Raw genomic sequence first — 16,898 nt, 5'->3', positions numbered from 1 at the left:
TTTATAAAAATTCGAGTACTTACTTTTTCCTATTTTGATTTTGTGTAATGGGTTGGAAAACAGATTCTGAAGTTGGCAGTGTAATTTCTTGAATTTGAACTTTGGTAATAGGCGCTGTGAAATTGACACCATTTTGAGCATGTGGTATTGGTTCTACTAGTTTCAGGTTACTTTTAACTTTATCTAAGGGATTTGAATCGTTTGATATGACTTTAGGTGATAGATCTAAACCAGACAATCTGCAACAGAATTAACAAAAAATATAAATAACTACATATAACTATACAAAAAGATTTTTATGGGTGTTTTAACAAAATATTACGATTTTGAAACTTTTGTTGTGGGGGGGGGGGTATAAGATCGGATCAGCTGTACCTTCGATCGTTCTCATTCGATGATCATTTTCTGAGACTATATGTTGTCTCCAGGTGATTCGAATGCATATATTTAAAGCCACATCTTGACTGTTTGAATTGACTTGAATTAATGATTCTAAATGTATTCTTTTCTCGGTGGCACTAGTATTGGGGTCAGCCCACGCGTTGATTATATTTATAAAATATTGAAGAACAAAGAAATATATTCGATCATCAAAATAAATGAGCAATTGCCCAAAAATTTTGTTTACGATTTGTAATAAGTAACGAAATTAAGTAGCCCGCACATGTTTGCAATATAATAACAAATTGCATTAGTGTGATATACTTCTTCTTCCTCTTTATAAACAATTCTGCTTGTTCATTGGCGGATTGATATCTCTATGGAAGGTTCTCCTATAATTTCCTAGTATTTCCTGTAATTCTTCTCAGTACTCTCATCTCTGCCGTTTCCAGTAGTCTTTGTGTTGTGGCTGTATCGGGTATTGTTTCTGATGCATGTCATTATTGGTCTTACACTGGCTTTATAAATTCTCGACTTCATATCAGTGTTAATATATCGGTTTCGCCATATAGTGTTATTAAGGCATCCTGCTAGTCTATTTGCTCTTTGTACTTGAATTCTCACTTCTTTGTCCAGGTCTCTGTAACTTGACAATGTAATTCTAAGGTATTTTATTTCCATAACTTGTTCAATACTGATACCATCAATTTCTATTTTACATCTGATTGGTTCTTTACGGATTACTATTGTTTTGGTTTTCTGAGAAGGAATTGTCATATTAAATTCTTTTGCTCTTATGTTAAATCTGTGGACTAATCTTTGCAGACTATCTTCATCTTGGGCTATCAATATTGCGTCATCTCATTGCATGGTCAGTGTGATATACGGAGTGATAAAAAGATTGTTTAATATCGGACATGAAAATTGAATGTTTGACATTAAACATATTGGCCGGCGACAAAAGCTTCTAACACGGCGAAAGTAAGGCAACAACAATAATGTGATGATAAGATACTTATAACATAACAATAGTTTAACATACCAATAGTCTAAGAACAACTCATCAATCCTCAAACTGCAACACCTTATGTAATAATATTTGAATCAGAATTTAAATCACAACAAAGTTCAGTTAGGTAAAGGTAAAGGAAAAGGTATTGAGTGGGAAAGATGTTTCAGTGTGTCAATTATTGTATTCTGTTATTATTATTATTAGACGGTTATATTATTATGTATTAATTATTTTGCTCGAAGGACCATGTATAAGATCGGCTCAGCTGTACCTTCGTTCGCCGATAGTGAAACACCAAATTAAAGAAGAAGCGGAGCCTTACTGCGCGACTGGTTTGACGGTTAAACTGATAATCATGATGAGACTACATGTTGATTGTTTGAAGTGAATCGAAGGAATATATTTAAAGTCACATCTTGACTGTTTGGATTGACTCGAATGAATGTATTTTCTGGGTCAACCCACGCGCTGAGTATATTTACAAAATAATAAGAACAAAGACAGGGTTGCGTGTTGTCTCCATTGTTATTCAATCTGTACAGCGAAGCTATTTTTAAGGAAGCAATATCAGAGGAAGAACAGGGTATATCAATAAACGGAAAAATCTTGAACAACATAAGATTCGCAGACGACACCGCTATTTTTGCAGACAGTCTAGATGCACTGCAACTATTAGTAAATAGATTACATCAAGTCAGTATGGACTATGGACTACAAATGAACGTTAAGAAAACCAAGTTCATGATTATTTCTAAGCAACATACAGTAGGAAGGTTGGATATCGAGGGAAAACAAGTAGAAAGAGTGAATAACTACCAATATCTGGGAACCTGGGTAAATGAAAACAATGACCAGGGTAGAGAAATCAAGACACGCATTGAAATTGCAAGACAAACATTTATAAAAATGAAAAATATGTTTGTTAATCGAGACCTTCCTCTGGAGCTGAGGATAAGAGCCTTAAGATGCTACGTGTTCTCGATCTTGTTGTATGGAGTGGAAAGCTGGACACTAAAAGTAGAAAATATAAAGAAGTTGGAAGCCTTTGAGATGTGGCGCTATAGAAGGATTTTGAAAATACCATGGATCCAACGAGTTACAAATGCAGAAGTGTTAAGAAGGCTGCAAAAGGATTGCGAGGTGATAAAGAACATCAAAACAAGAAAGCTAGAATATTTAGGCCACATTACCAGAGGTGCGAAATATGAGATATTAAGGCTCATAATGAAAGGTAAAATAAAGGGTAAAGGATCTATAGGTAGAAGAAGAATTTCCTGGCTGAGAAACTTAAGAGAATGGTATAGTTGCAGCTCAGTAGATCTTTTCAGAGCAGCTGCCAATAAGGTACGGATAGCTGTGATGATAGCCAACCTCCGATAGGAGAAGGAACTACAAGAAGAAGAAGAACAAAGAAATATATTCGATCGTCAAAATAAATATGCAATTGTCCAAATTATTGTTTACGATTTGTAATAATTACCTAAATTAGCAGCCCCCACATGTAATTATACAATAACAAATTTCTTTAATGTGATATACTGGGTGATAAAAATATTGTTTAATATTGAATATGAAAATTATGTTCGAGATTAAACAGGGGGTCCCACGGATTTTTACCAAATTTTAGTATATTATTGTACCTTTAAAAAGTAGCCTATAGCTATTTTTTCAGCACTCTACGTGACCCTGGGCCTGAGATATGCCCCTCGGAAGGGTAAAAAAAATCTTTTTACCCTATATTTGAAGAGTTATATCTCCGAGTCCAGTGGTCAGATTTTAGCGCACGAGGTCTCATTATTCTTGTATAATGTCAACTTTTTGATGAAATAATTTTGCAAAACCGCAAAAGATACGCAAAAGATTATATCAGAGAACTTAGCTATATTATGTGCACTTTCTGATGAGAATCTAACAAGGTTCGAAACTGGTTAGAGTGCTTATAGCGCTCTCTGAACGAACTGAAATATAAGACGACTCTTGTTTGGTTTTACAACGAAATGATTATTTATTTCTATTAGTTTTACTCCTAATTGAGTATGCGGGACCATATGTCGTTTTAATTTTACCGCGCTGGACAGGCGAGAAATGAGATGCAACTTTTAGATATTCGATCTCCCTCAGCCTTCTTTGCTCCAGCATTCGTTGGTTTGCAAATTTTAGAAACCACGAAGGTGTTGCCAGAAAACTTTGGTCCCAATAAAGCTTTATTTTTAATATTATTTTAATTTTATTAAAGTAAAACTTTCACTTGTTTTAACTAGTTGCCGCCACGACACCCGTATCACGTTGTTTTGTTGTAATTAGATACTAGCAGCCTGATTTGTTTCAGTTTGTTCAGAGATTCATATATGCACTTTCTGATGAGAACCTAACAAGGTTCGAAACCTACACTTTCTGCCAAGTACCATAAGGATATGTCAAATAGTTTTATAGTACCGGGCACACATAGTTCTTAAAGTTTTAAATAAAGAATAAATTATTTAAAAAAAGAATACTTTAAAATAATTTGACAATATCCATGTGATACTTGACAGAAAGTGTAGGCACTGTACACCCTACCAAATTATGTTAAATAATCGTTTCTGGCTACTAACAGAGGCGTACGACAGGGGAAAGTGGATGGTTGACCCTACCCAAATTCTACGCTACTGATGAAACTGCTATTTTAGCATAATTTTTAGATTCTCCAATACTTTCTATGCAAATAATATACTCTTCATTCGTAACGATAAAGTCATTAGTTTTCGAGATATTTGAAGCTAAGAATGAAAAGGCACACTTATTTTAATTAATGTATTATGTTCCTTCGTTTTTAGCTTCATATATCTCCAAAACTAATGGCTTAATCGTTACTAGTGAAGAGTATGTTTTTTACATAGAAAGTATTGGAGAATCAAAAATTGCACTAAAATAGCAATTACGCCGGTGGCGTATAATTTGGGAAGGGTCAACCATTCACGTTCCCCCGTCGTACGCCTCTGGTAGTGGCCAGAAACGTTTGTTTAACATAATTTAGTAGATTGTACAATACCAGCAGCACTTGTCCAAATTTCGTGTTGTTGTCCCATGCCTGTCAGGAAATATTCAAAAATAAATAAAATAAGTTTAATTTGACACCCTGTATTTCGGTTATTATCAACTTTTTACTAAGGTAAGTTAGCTTAAATCGACCTATTTTAACCTCAGGAATCTAAGGTTAAATCTATGACTTTGAATTTATGGCCTTTCTTAATAATTCAATCTATGGCCCACTCTTTACCAAACACCCTGTATATATGATACTATGGAAACGTTTTCAATGAAAACATACCAACCCCAAGAAGAAGAGAACATTAATTTTATAATATTTTGTATAGTTATAGTACCTATTAATAAAAAGTTAATTGGCATATTTGACCACATACCTAGTTACCAACCTGATATCACTTTTATGCTTAAAAAATAGATCAAATTGGTATGTACAAAAATTTCAAAATTTTGAGTAAACTGTTGTTTTTTTGACCTACTCATCTACCAAGTGACATAAAACCAAACCTAACCGTTTATTGCCGTTTTCTCTAAAGTTTGAATTTGTGACACGACGCCTAGGTCTTCTACTATAAAAATATGTTTGTATGTCACACAACGAACAATTATCACAAATATAATTAATGGCATAATTGATAATATCTTTATTGATTGTATCTTTCTGTCACAGGCAACATTCCTTTGGTGTTCAAGTTCATGTACCCGATTTTGAACGTCTACCTTATATGTTTATTGTTTAAAAAGATCAAATTGATTCAAAAATAGCTACAAATAAAAAATATCCTCTACTAATTTCGATTTTTATAATCATCTAAATTATTTTTAAAACTATAAACAGTATAACTATACAGATCAATCTACAATAAAATGTAACATGTCTCATCTTATTATTGTTTGACAATTAGTGATCGATTTATTGCTTCGATGATTATAAACGGACTAATAATCAAAACATTACCTTGTAAGCAGAATATGTTGATGCATGTATGAGCAATGTGCATTTTGGCTTCTTTCCATAGAAGTCAACATTAGAAAAAATATTAAGAAAATAAACCTTTTAACCTATGTTAACGCGCATCGTGTTTAATTTGGCAACCCCATTCCAGAACAGGATCGGGACTATTCATACAAACTCCGTCATGACATGTCTTTCAATTTCACGGTATTCCTAATAGTCGTAGATTTCTTGTTTCTCTATTATCCCAAATGTAAGAATAGATTATTTCACAGCAATATTAAAAACCAGCTAAACATATTCATATTTACTGGTGCCATTTATGATTAATTCCTTCTATATAACTTTTTTTCTGAGTACGGTCCTGGCTAGAGAGGATAACAAATCAAAGTGCGCCTGTCTGGTAAAATTTTGGGCCGATATCAGCTGATTTCTACCCATTTATTTATGTCATGTGACTGATCCTATAGTATCTGGGGTAAATTACAAACAAAAATTTCTCGTAGCGTAGCTCGCAATTCTAGCTAGACGGATCGATAGGCCTCACACCTGTTGGTGACATTAATATTAAGCTACAGTTTTACGTCATTTATGTAGCAATTGTGATCACTAAATTTATGGTTTAGCTTTCTGCGCCAGAAACTCTATTAGCTTGCCTACTCTTTCGATACAGGGTGATCAACCCTTGTGACAAAATTCGTTATATCCGTTATTATTATTGTAGGGGATATAAGATCCAATAAAATTACAATACACGTAAATCAAAATTAAATTCGGAAGTTGGAACAAATTTTATGAAATGATAAAATTCATGGGAATAGAGGGAATGGAAAGCATGAAAGAACTAATGAATGATATTATAAATGGAGGATAAATACCAAAGGACTGGAAGAAAGACATTATATTACCAATTTACCAATACACAAAAAGGGAGACAAGAGATACTGTAATAATTACCGAGGTATCACCATATCAAGTATCCCTGGGAAGGTATTCGCAAGAATAATAGAGACAAGAATAAAAACCCGAATAGAACCAACTATGGAAGATATACAGTGTGGATTCAGGAAGAACAGAAGCACACAAGGCCTAATATTCACAATAAGACAAGTACCTAAGTGAGAAGGTAATCAATAAGAATAGAGAGATACATATAGTCTTTATCGACCTGGAAAAGGCGTTTGACAGAATCTGAAGAAAGAAAGTATGAAAGACACTAAAAGAAAGAGGAGTCGACAAGAACATAATAGAAGTAATAAAGGATATGTACAAAAATAATACAAATACAGTAAGAACCAATAACGAGGAATCCAGAGAATTTACTACAAGTCAAGGCGTCAAACAGGGATGTGTGTTGAGTCCACTGTTATTTTCAGTGGTACTGGATGAAGCAATCAAGAAAGCGAAGAGAAGAATGAGAAAACTAACATTAGGATATTGGCAAATGAAAGAGACTCAACGGCATGGTATTGATAGCAGAAAACAAAGAAGACTTGACAGAACAATCTTGAAATCCTAGAAGAACTGTCAAACACAAATATGAAAATAAATACAGAGAAAACAAATAAATGATAATTTCAAATATGAGGAAGACACACGCAATGTAATTAGACGGTAAACAACTAGAGCAAGTCGAATATTTTTTAAGTATCTAGGAGTAATAATTGAATCAAATGTTAAACAAGACATGGGAATAAATGAGAGAATGGGACGAACAGGAAGCTTATTTAACACTATAAAAACAACATTTTTGGGTAAAAGGAGATACTGAAGAAGGTAAAAACGGCAGTCGTTAGATCAGTAGTTAGACAAACTATCATGTATAGCAGCGAAACATGAAAATGAGGTTCCTGAAGAAAATAGCAAACAGAAAGAAGACATACGAAACGAAACAATCAGACAAAACGTAAAACTAGAACCAGTCAATGAAAAAATAGTAGAAGGACAACTTAGATGGTTCGAACACGTGTGTAGAATGTCGAACGAGAGATTAACAAAACGAGTGTTCCAAACGAAAGGGCAGGGGAAAAACAAAAGAGGAAAATCAAGAGTTATGTGGGTAGATGCAATCAGAAAAGAAATCGAGAAGAAAGGATCGACATTGGAAAGTGCAAGAAACCTAACACAAGATCGGAAAGCATGGAGACAACAATGTAAAACTCAACTCCACCAGTCTTACACCTGAAGGTAGAAAGGAAAGCTTAGGACTAAGTAAGTAAGTTTTCTGCACCAGAAAATTCTATTAGCTTACCTACTCTTTGGATACAGGGTGATCAACCCTTGTGACAAAATTCATTATATCCGTTATTATATTGTAGGGGATATCTGATCCAATAAAAAGTGGGGCTTCATGTAGCCCCACTGAAGACATCTGGATAACAGAAACATAAGTATGGGGATGGTGGTTACTTCTGAACCGAAATGAAACATAATCACATAATCGTGAAATATACTTTAGAAACTTAGCAATATTTGAAAGGCTGATTTGTCATTTTCTATTTGCGTTCGCATTTCAACTTCATGGTAAAGACTGATAATCAGTCGTCAAGGTACTGAAACTCATCTGACGTACAAAGCCATAGAAAGTCACGAATGAATAGATAACAAAAGATAGAAAGATTAAGCGACCTAAAACTTACCTTGGACTAGTAGGTGATGTAGCTTTCTCAGTTGGTGAATATACTTTAGTGTAAGTATCTTGTCTCCTAAACTTTCTATTTTCTACGGGAGTAGTCGGAATTTGTGGTCGCGGTATTCTAGATGGAGTGGGGCTGCCTCCGTCTTTCTTCAGCGCCTCCTTTTCTTTTTCTTTTTCACATTTGACGCAGGTCAGCAAATCAGTCGCGGTATTACAAGCCACCTCAATGGTTTCCGGTTTTTGTTCAACTGCTTCGCAACTGACGTTTTTCTTTGGTGTTATAAAGTCTTGAGTGTCGGTATGCCTTGAGACAGTGTAATTTACGTACTGGGTGTTTTTGTCAGTCATTTTCGTTTCAGCTTGGCAAGATTTCGTAGAAGAATCCTTCTTAAGTTTCGCCTATAAGAAAAGAAAATTTAAATAGTACATTAAGTAGAGGTAGTCATTAATAACATCAGATACGCAGATGACACTGACATAATGTCAGAGAGTCTGGAAGACCTCCAAACCCTGTTGAACGCTGTACACAACGAATGTATTGCAAAGGACTTAACAATCAACGCAAAGAAAAAAAGGATGGTGGTCGGAAAAATTAATATCGAAGACTCAGTACTAAAATTAGATAACAAAATCCTGGAAAGGGTGTAACACTTTAGATATCTGGGTAGCTGGATTGACTACAGGGTTGAAAGTGATGAGAAATGACCAGAATAGAACTTGCACGAAAAAGCTTTATTAGCTGGCGTTCTGTATTGTGCAGTAAGAGTCTGTCATTGACCACACGTCTAAGAGTATTGAAGTGCTACGTCTGGTCCGTTTTGTTATATGGATGTGAAACTTGGACAACAAAAATGAAGAATCTCAACAAATTAGAAGCGATCGAGTTGTGGTGTTACCGTCACATGCTCAGAATCCCGTGGACAGCACACATATCCAACGAACCTGTGCTGGAGACCATGCACAAAGAGCGAGAATTGATCAGCGTCATAAAAATGAGAAAGATTCAATACTTCGGTCATATAATGAGAGGACCTAAATATCGCTTTCTCCGGTTGATCATTCAGGCCAAAATCGAAGGAAAACGTTGGGTTGGCAGAAAACCTGGCTGCGTCCATTGGACAATGGACAGGTTGAACGGTCGAGGAATTGTTTCATATAATTACCGACCGAGGTCATATTGTCATATACTAAGAATTGAAAAATATGAGTTGATGCGATTGGTTGGAAAATGAGGACCAGGGGGACCACAAACGTCTTGATTGAAAAATTTAAAGCGGTGAATTGGACGACGTTTTTCGAGAAAATGCTCCAAATACTACCTGTGACAACCAATTAGACGGAGGTCCCAGTATACTGAAGTCAGAAGTCATAAAAGCAATACAACAAGCCAAAAACAATAAAGCACCTGGACCAGATCAAATCCCTCTTGAGCTACTTAAACTTTTAGATGAGGAAAACATTACCTACTTGACTACTTTCTTTAACAAAATTTACAACGAACGAAAAATACTAGATGATTGGTTAGAGTCACTGTTTATAACATTACCAAAGAAAAGCAGGCCCACCAAATGCAGCGATTTTAGACTAATCAGTTTGATGAGTCACACACTTAAGATACTTTTACGTATTATACAAAACCGAGTATTCCTTCTGTGCGAATCTAGAATGGGTAATAAGCAATTTGGATTTAGAAATGGTCTAGGAACTAGAGAAGCACTATTTTGTATGCGCGTTCTATTACAAAAAAGTTGTGAATTCCGAAAGAACGTTTATGTTTGTTTCATCGTCTTCGAGAAGGCATTCGACCGAGTACAACATGATACACTTTTCGATTGCCTGCAGGCAGCAGGACTTGACCACTACGATATGAGACTGCTGAAATACTTATATAATCAAGTAGCCTCTATCCAAATTGGAGACAGTCGTACTGAAAAACTGCCGATAAAACGTGGAGTACGACAAGGTTGTGTTTTATCACCCACCCTTTTTAATCTGTACTCTGAAGAAATCTTTAGGGAGGCTTTGGATGACAGACAAGAGGGAGTAAGGCTAGGCGGAGAAGTAATCAACAATATTAGATACGCTGACGATACAGCCATTCTTGCTGAAAATTTATAAGATCTTCAGACACTACTAAATCTAGTCAGTGAAGCAAGTTATCGGAGAGGCCTTAAAATCAACATTTCAAAAACAAAGTGGATGGCAGTTGGAAAGATTAATATAGATCAAGGTCAGCTTTCTCTTGATGGAGAGGAGTTAGAACGGGTAAATCATTTCAAGTACCTTGGCAGCTGGTTAAATGTAAATTGTGACTCGAAGAGATAATAACTAGGATCGAAATATCACGGAAGGCTTTTACGACCTGGAAACCAGTTTTATGTAACAGAAACCTGTCGATGAATATTCGAAAGAAGGTGCTGAAATGTTATGTGTGGTCAATCCTATTGCATGGTTGTGAGACATGGACGTTAAAAACCACAATGCTAAACAAAATAGAAGCATTCTAATTGTGGTGCTATCGACAAATCCTAAAGATATCGTGGGTTTCGCACACTTCCAATGAAGATGTTCTTCAAATGATGAATTCAGAACGTCTGCTCATAAGCATCATAAAGAGGAGAAAACAGAATACTTCGGCCATATAATTAGAGGACTTAAATACCATCTGCTTCGCCTTATAATACAAGGAAAAGTGGAGGGAAAGAGATGGATTGGTCGAAATAAACTTTCATGGCTACGTAATATTAAACAATGGTGTGGCTGCACAGTAGAATTATTTCGCGCAGCAGCCGATAGAGAGATATCCAAGATTTCAGGAAATTGTAAACATGATGACGGCCAACGTCGACTCGCACTCGAAGAAGATCGGCAGACAATAATGAATTTGAAATGGAGAAGTAAAGGAGCAAAACCGGAGAGATAAAAAATGCATCAAATGTCCATGCTTTCCATGGTTTTATTGAGGTTTATTACTGCGGAATGCACTCCCTGGCGCAAACCCTCCTCCTTTACCCGGGCTTGAGAAGGTCTTCAAGAGTAGAGTGCTGAAAGAGTTTGAGGAAAAAGATATGGTAAATGATTGGTGAGAACCCAATAGCAAATATGTGGTACAAGTGAGAGTGGAAGTGCTAGGAAAAATATCTGGCAACGGACCTACCTCCTATGGATAAAGAAACTTTGTGGTAGAACGATGAATTGCAACAGGAGAAGAAAGAGATTAGAAAGAGAGGTATAAAAAGAGGGATAGGAAAACATACAAGGTAGCAAAGAGTAAAGCAAAGCGCGCTATAGCTACTGCTAAGGAAAGATCTTGTGCGAAGCTGTATGAAGAGTTAGAACCACCCTAGGGGATGAAAGGTTATACAACATTGCTAAGTCAAGAGACAAGTGGGTCAAAGGACAAGAGTGTGGATGGAAGAGTGTTAAGATCCGTTAATTAAATTATTAATACCATTGTACCAGTCTCAATCAAGGATGTTAATAATAATCAAATTTTGAGATTTATAATCCTACAATTAAAATGAAAATTACCTGACAAGCTCTGCTGATGCTACTAGATTCGTACTGTGATGCTATGGAACGGGTTCTAGTGGTAAGGTTAAGTCGATCTTCGCCCATATTGAACGATTTGCTTCTTAAGTTAAGGGACGCTAAGGATATAGGCGACGTATGGCTATCTTCATTAGATTCAGGACCTATTGCTATAGATCTTTTTTGAGCATTGCATTTTTCGCAAATGATACCATTTACTGTGTCATCTGAAGTGCCAATAGAGTAACATTCAACACATTTCTGGACAGAAATATGAGATACTTTGACAGTTGCTAAGATCCCTTTATCCACTAGTTGTTTTTTAGTTGTTGTAGTTTGCGTGTAGGTGCTGAACTTAGGCACTGTAGGACTCTTTGTTTGGAATTGGACACCTTTATCTGAGCTTGACTTTTGTCCTAGGGTTTGCGTTTCTTTTGAAATCGTGATTTTACTAGATGACTTCAAGTTCTGATTGTTAAGAAATTTGACCTTTTCTGGCAGCCACTTATCAGCGAATTCATTTTCAAAAGTAGCCGTAGAAACATTCTTTGTGTTAGGTGTCTGATTGCCTACTCCTATGTTCCTCGTCAACACCCCACACATCACTCCAAAATCTTTTCGTGGTGGTGGAGGTGGTGGGGATGATTCTTTTCGCATTGAGATCTCCAAATTGTTTACGTTTGTGAATGATTGAGACCTCTGTCGTTTGTAATGTTCGATATAATTGTCATTTATTGTGGCTTGGTTTTTTCCGTTTTCTGATTTCAAACTGTTTCGTAACCTACAATTTTCATCCTTCAGGAAGTTGACCTCCTCCTGGAACAAATTTAATCAAACATGCAACTATTGGTTTTATATTCAAATCAAAAACGAGGGGAATATGATAAAAATTAACACTAACAGGTTCTTTTCTTGATGAAGTACTTAATTCTAAGATGAACCACAAAAAAGATTAAAATATTGGACGCGTTTTGGCCCAACACGAGCCATCGTCAGCAAATACAGGAACCAAACTTAGTCCATTCATTAACGGTAAAATATTGCAAAACCTTTAAATTTTAAAGAACCGCTTGGATTGACATGAAATTTGGCATACACACAGCTAACAAGTCAAAGAAAAAAGTGATATTGTGCCGATATGTGCTTTTGCCCTGGGGGTGGTTTTCACCCCCTCTTGGGGGTTAAAAAATATTCGTCCAAACAAAGTCAGGAAATGGGTAAACTGGCTAATTTAAAGTAACTTTTGTTCTATAGAGTTTTTTCACTAAGTCAATACTTTTCGAGTTATTTGGCAGTGAATATGTTCATTTTTTCAACAAAATAACCACGCTTTTAGACGGTTTTTCGCAAATAACTCAAATTGTAAGTATTTTGTCGATAAAGCATTCTTAGCAAAAATATAGCCTATAAAAATTTAAAAAAAATAGTGAATATATCACGTTTTTTTATTTAGTAGAAGCAGAGTTATAGCTAATGAAATATAGGTTCATATTCGTCAAATTCCAAGTGGAATACTTTAACGTGAAATAACCAAAAATGAAGCACATTTCGGGGAAAACTCATTTAAACTTATTTAAAGTGTTTAAAAAAGCTTCATTTTTGTTTTATAAAAAAAATTTCTAGCATCAAAATTAAACAAGTTACGCTCAAAATAAAGTTAGTCCCTTTTGGTTTTGGTAAAAAAATCGAGAAAATCACCCCCTAATTAGTATCTTAAATGAACTTAATCGTAACGACTTCACAAGTTTCTTGACTCGTGTATATATTGTTTATATGATCTGTAAGTTTCATCGGTTCAAAGTCCTTATTATTGAAACGGCTGTAGTTAAAAGGGGTTGAACGATACATGATATTCAGAAAAGCAAATCTGACTTTTTTTGTATTTCGAGACTTTTGGTATCTCTAACAATTTTTAAGTTATTTTAAAAAAAAGCATATTTTTCAAAATTTAAATTTTTAAAAATTTTACTTTGAAACCAAATTTTTTCAAAAATAAACACTTTGAATCGATGAAACTTACAGATCATATAAACACAATATAAGTAAAATAATTTATGGAGCGGCAACGATTAATTTCATTTAGTTGCTAATTAGGGGGTGGTCTTCCCGATTTTTTTTTGCAAAAACAAAAGGGACCAACTTTATTTTGAGCGTAACTTGCTTAAATTTAATGCTAGAAACTTTTCGTAAAAACAGAAATAAAGCTTTTTTTAAACACTTTAAAAAAGTTAAAATGGGTTTTCCCCAAAAAGTGCTAATTTTTTGGATATTTCACGTCGAAATATTCTATTTGAAATTTGGTGAATATGAATCTATATTTCATTGGCTATAACTCTGGTTCTACGAGATCCAGAGACCTAACGCGTACACCATTTTTTTACTTTTTTATAGGCTATATTTTTGCTAAGAACGGTTTTTTCGACAAAATACTTACTTTTGGAGTTATTTGCGAAAAACCGTCAAAAAATGTGGTTATTTTGTTGAAAAATTAACATATTCACTCGCAAATAACTCGAAAAGTGTTGACTTGGCGAAAAAGCTCTATAGAACAAAAGTTACTTAAAATTAGTCAGTTTACCCATTTCCGGAGTTGTTTTGGACATATATTTTTTCACCCCCAGGGCAAAAGCACACGTCGGCACAATATCACTTTTTTTCTTTGATATGTAAGCTATGCGTATGCCAAATTTCATGTCAATCCAATCGGTTCTTTAAAATTTTGAGCAAAAACCGTGAAAGAATGGACTAACTGGCAACAGGAAGGAGGAAGAATCGATTAGGCTCAAAATCAAGTAAAATCTACATACATAAACACATTAAAATTTATAGTCGAAGCAATAAAGCACTGAACCTTCGAAAAAAAAAAGGACAAGACGGATCTTAATAATTCTTTTTGCATTCGATTCGTGAATGCGCCAGGAAACTTTGTGAACCGTAGCCATGATATAATATTGAAAAACTCCATACAAAAAATGCATTCTTAAAGTGCATCTCAAACAGACAATAAAAAATATTTAGAACTCGTCAATTACCGGCGGAAATGAGTTCAATTTTATTACTCGAGGGTTTTTGGGGTCGCTGAAAACGAATATAACGTCAAAAGTGATCTCCGGAGTACCTGGTGCCCAGGTACCTACTGTTTACCTCGTTTTGTGGAGTTTTCGGCAATTTCATTAAAAATTAGTCAAAAAATCATTACTAGGAGGTTTTTGGGGACGCTAACGACGAATATGATATCGGAAGTAATTTCCGGAGTACCTGGTGCCTAGGGTACCTACTGTTTACCTCGTCTAACGGAGTTTTCGGCAAAAAATTTATTAAAAAATGAGTCAAAAATAATTACTCGGGGGTTTTTGGGGTTGCTACCGACGAGTATGACATCGGAAGCGATCTCCGGAATACCTGATGCCCAGGGTACCTACTTCATAGGGAGTTTTCGGCAAATTCATTAAAAAAAAATAGCCAAAAATAATTACTCGGTGGTTTTTGGGGTCGCTGACGACGAATATGACATCGGAAGTGCTCTACGGAGTACTTGGTACCCAGGGTACCTACTGTTTACCTCGCTTTCTTGAGTTTTTGGCAAATTAATTAAAAGATTAGTCACAATTCATTACTCACGGGTTTTTGGGGTCTTTGACGACGAATATGACATCGGAAGTGATCTCAGGTGCACCTGGTGCCCAGGGTACCTACTGTTTATCTCGTGACTAATGATTTTTGACTAATTCTTTAATGAACTTGCCGAAAACTCCAGAAAACGGGGTAAACAGTAGGTACCCTGGGTACCAGGTACTCCGTAGATCACTTCCGATGTCATATTCGTCGTCAGCGACCCAAAAACCCCCGAGTAATGATTTTTGGCTAATTTTTTAATGAATTTGCCGAAAACTCTATAAGAAGTAGGTACCCGGGCACCAGGTATTCCGGAGATCGCTTCCGATGTCATATTCGTCGTTAGCGACCCCAAAAACCTCCGAGTAATTATTCTTGACTAATTTTTTAATAATTTTTTTACCGAAAACTCCACAAGAGAGGTAAACAGTAGGTACCCTGAGCACCAGGTACTCCCAAAAATCATTTCCGATGTCATATTCGTCGTTAGCGACCTAAAAAAACCCCCGAGTAATGATTTTTGACTAATTTTTAATAAATTTGCCGAAAACTCCACAAAATGAGGTAAACAGTAGGTACCCTGGGCACCAGGTACTCCGGAGATCACTTTTGACGTCCTATTTGTTTTCAACGACCCCAAAAACCCCCCGAGTAACAAAATTGAACTAATTTCCGCCGATAAATCACGAGTTCTGAATTTTTTTATTGTCTGTTTGAGATGCATTTAGGAATGCATTTTTTGTATGCAGTTTTTCAATATTATATCATGGCTCCGGTTCACAAAGTTTTCTGGCGCATTTACGAATCGAATGCAAAAAGAATTATTAAGATCAGTCTTGTCGTTTTTTTTTTCGGAGGTAAGGCCGATTTTAGTGCTGTATTCCTTCGTCTATTAGTTAAAATTGTTGTACTGGTTTTTATTTTGTGATTCTGGAAAAGTGGTTGGCAGAGAAATGATTTAAGAACGACCTCTTCTGGTAGATCCATCTTGTCGATTCTTCCCTCTTCCTGTTGGTCAGTTTGTTTCCTGTAATTGCTGATGATGGCTTGTGTTGGGCCGAAAATCGTCTAATAGTTTAACCTTTAATTATTTTAATAAAAAAATTTTGTGGTTTATCTTAGAGTTGAGTACTTCATTACCTCTAGAGCACATTTATAAGAAAAATGGATAGGTACTTCCTTTCCTAGGTTCTTTTTTATTTTTGTCAAAACAATGAACTGATAAAAAGAAAAAATCATAAACAACTCAACATATAACTGATCTAATCAAAGAAGTAATGGGCTTTTGATTATATCCAAAAAAAGATACTAAAAGGAACTACAAGGTTAAAGGGGTCTTATTATTTCATATATTCAATGGATATTCAAATATGAAAAACCGCGGAGTGCTACCATTTAAAGGGGTGCGCTTTTGAGAAAGGGATTTTTCAGTTTTATGTTTAACTCGAATTCTGTGCACTTTTGTACATATACAACGACAGAAAAGTTGTTCTTATCGAAAGATTACTTTGTAAAGTCAACAATATTTTTTTTTTCAAAAATACATTCAAAAAACGAAGCAAAAAACACGAAATAACGCGATTTTGTTTTTTGCTCTATAACTTTTTTCACGGGGATATAAGTACAGGCATTGCTTCACATAAGAAATTATATCCTCCCTTTTCAAAATAATGTTTGGTAGGTCTTTAGGATTTATAGTAGGTATCCGAGATACGATTTTTCAAAGTTCGCCATTTACA

General features: G+C 35.3%; 1 protein-coding gene across 5 annotated transcripts in view; it reads right to left on the bottom strand.

The window, feature by feature from the left end:
- Positions 1 to 16,898, bottom strand: part of LOC114325140 (KN motif and ankyrin repeat domain-containing protein 2) — a 117,237-nt gene that overhangs the window by 18,672 nt on the left and 81,667 nt on the right. For all 5 annotated transcript variants that reach the window (XM_028273087.2, XM_028273088.2, XM_028273089.2 and 2 more), the window contains 3 exons: positions 11,545 to 12,360; positions 8,015 to 8,412; positions 24 to 239 (listed from right to left, as the gene is read on the bottom strand). In XM_028273087.2, coding sequence (XP_028128888.1) covers positions 24 to 239; positions 8,015 to 8,412; positions 11,545 to 12,360 — 1,430 coding nt within the window. The remainder of the gene's footprint in view (positions 1 to 23; positions 240 to 8,014; positions 8,413 to 11,544; positions 12,361 to 16,898) is intronic.

The sequence above is a fragment of the Diabrotica virgifera genome, chromosome 10 (assembly GCF_917563875.1).
Source record: "Diabrotica virgifera virgifera chromosome 10, PGI_DIABVI_V3a".
In the NCBI taxonomy this organism is placed as follows: domain Eukaryota; kingdom Metazoa; phylum Arthropoda; class Insecta; order Coleoptera; family Chrysomelidae; genus Diabrotica; species Diabrotica virgifera.
This window is presented reverse-complemented; position numbering and strand designations above follow the sequence as displayed.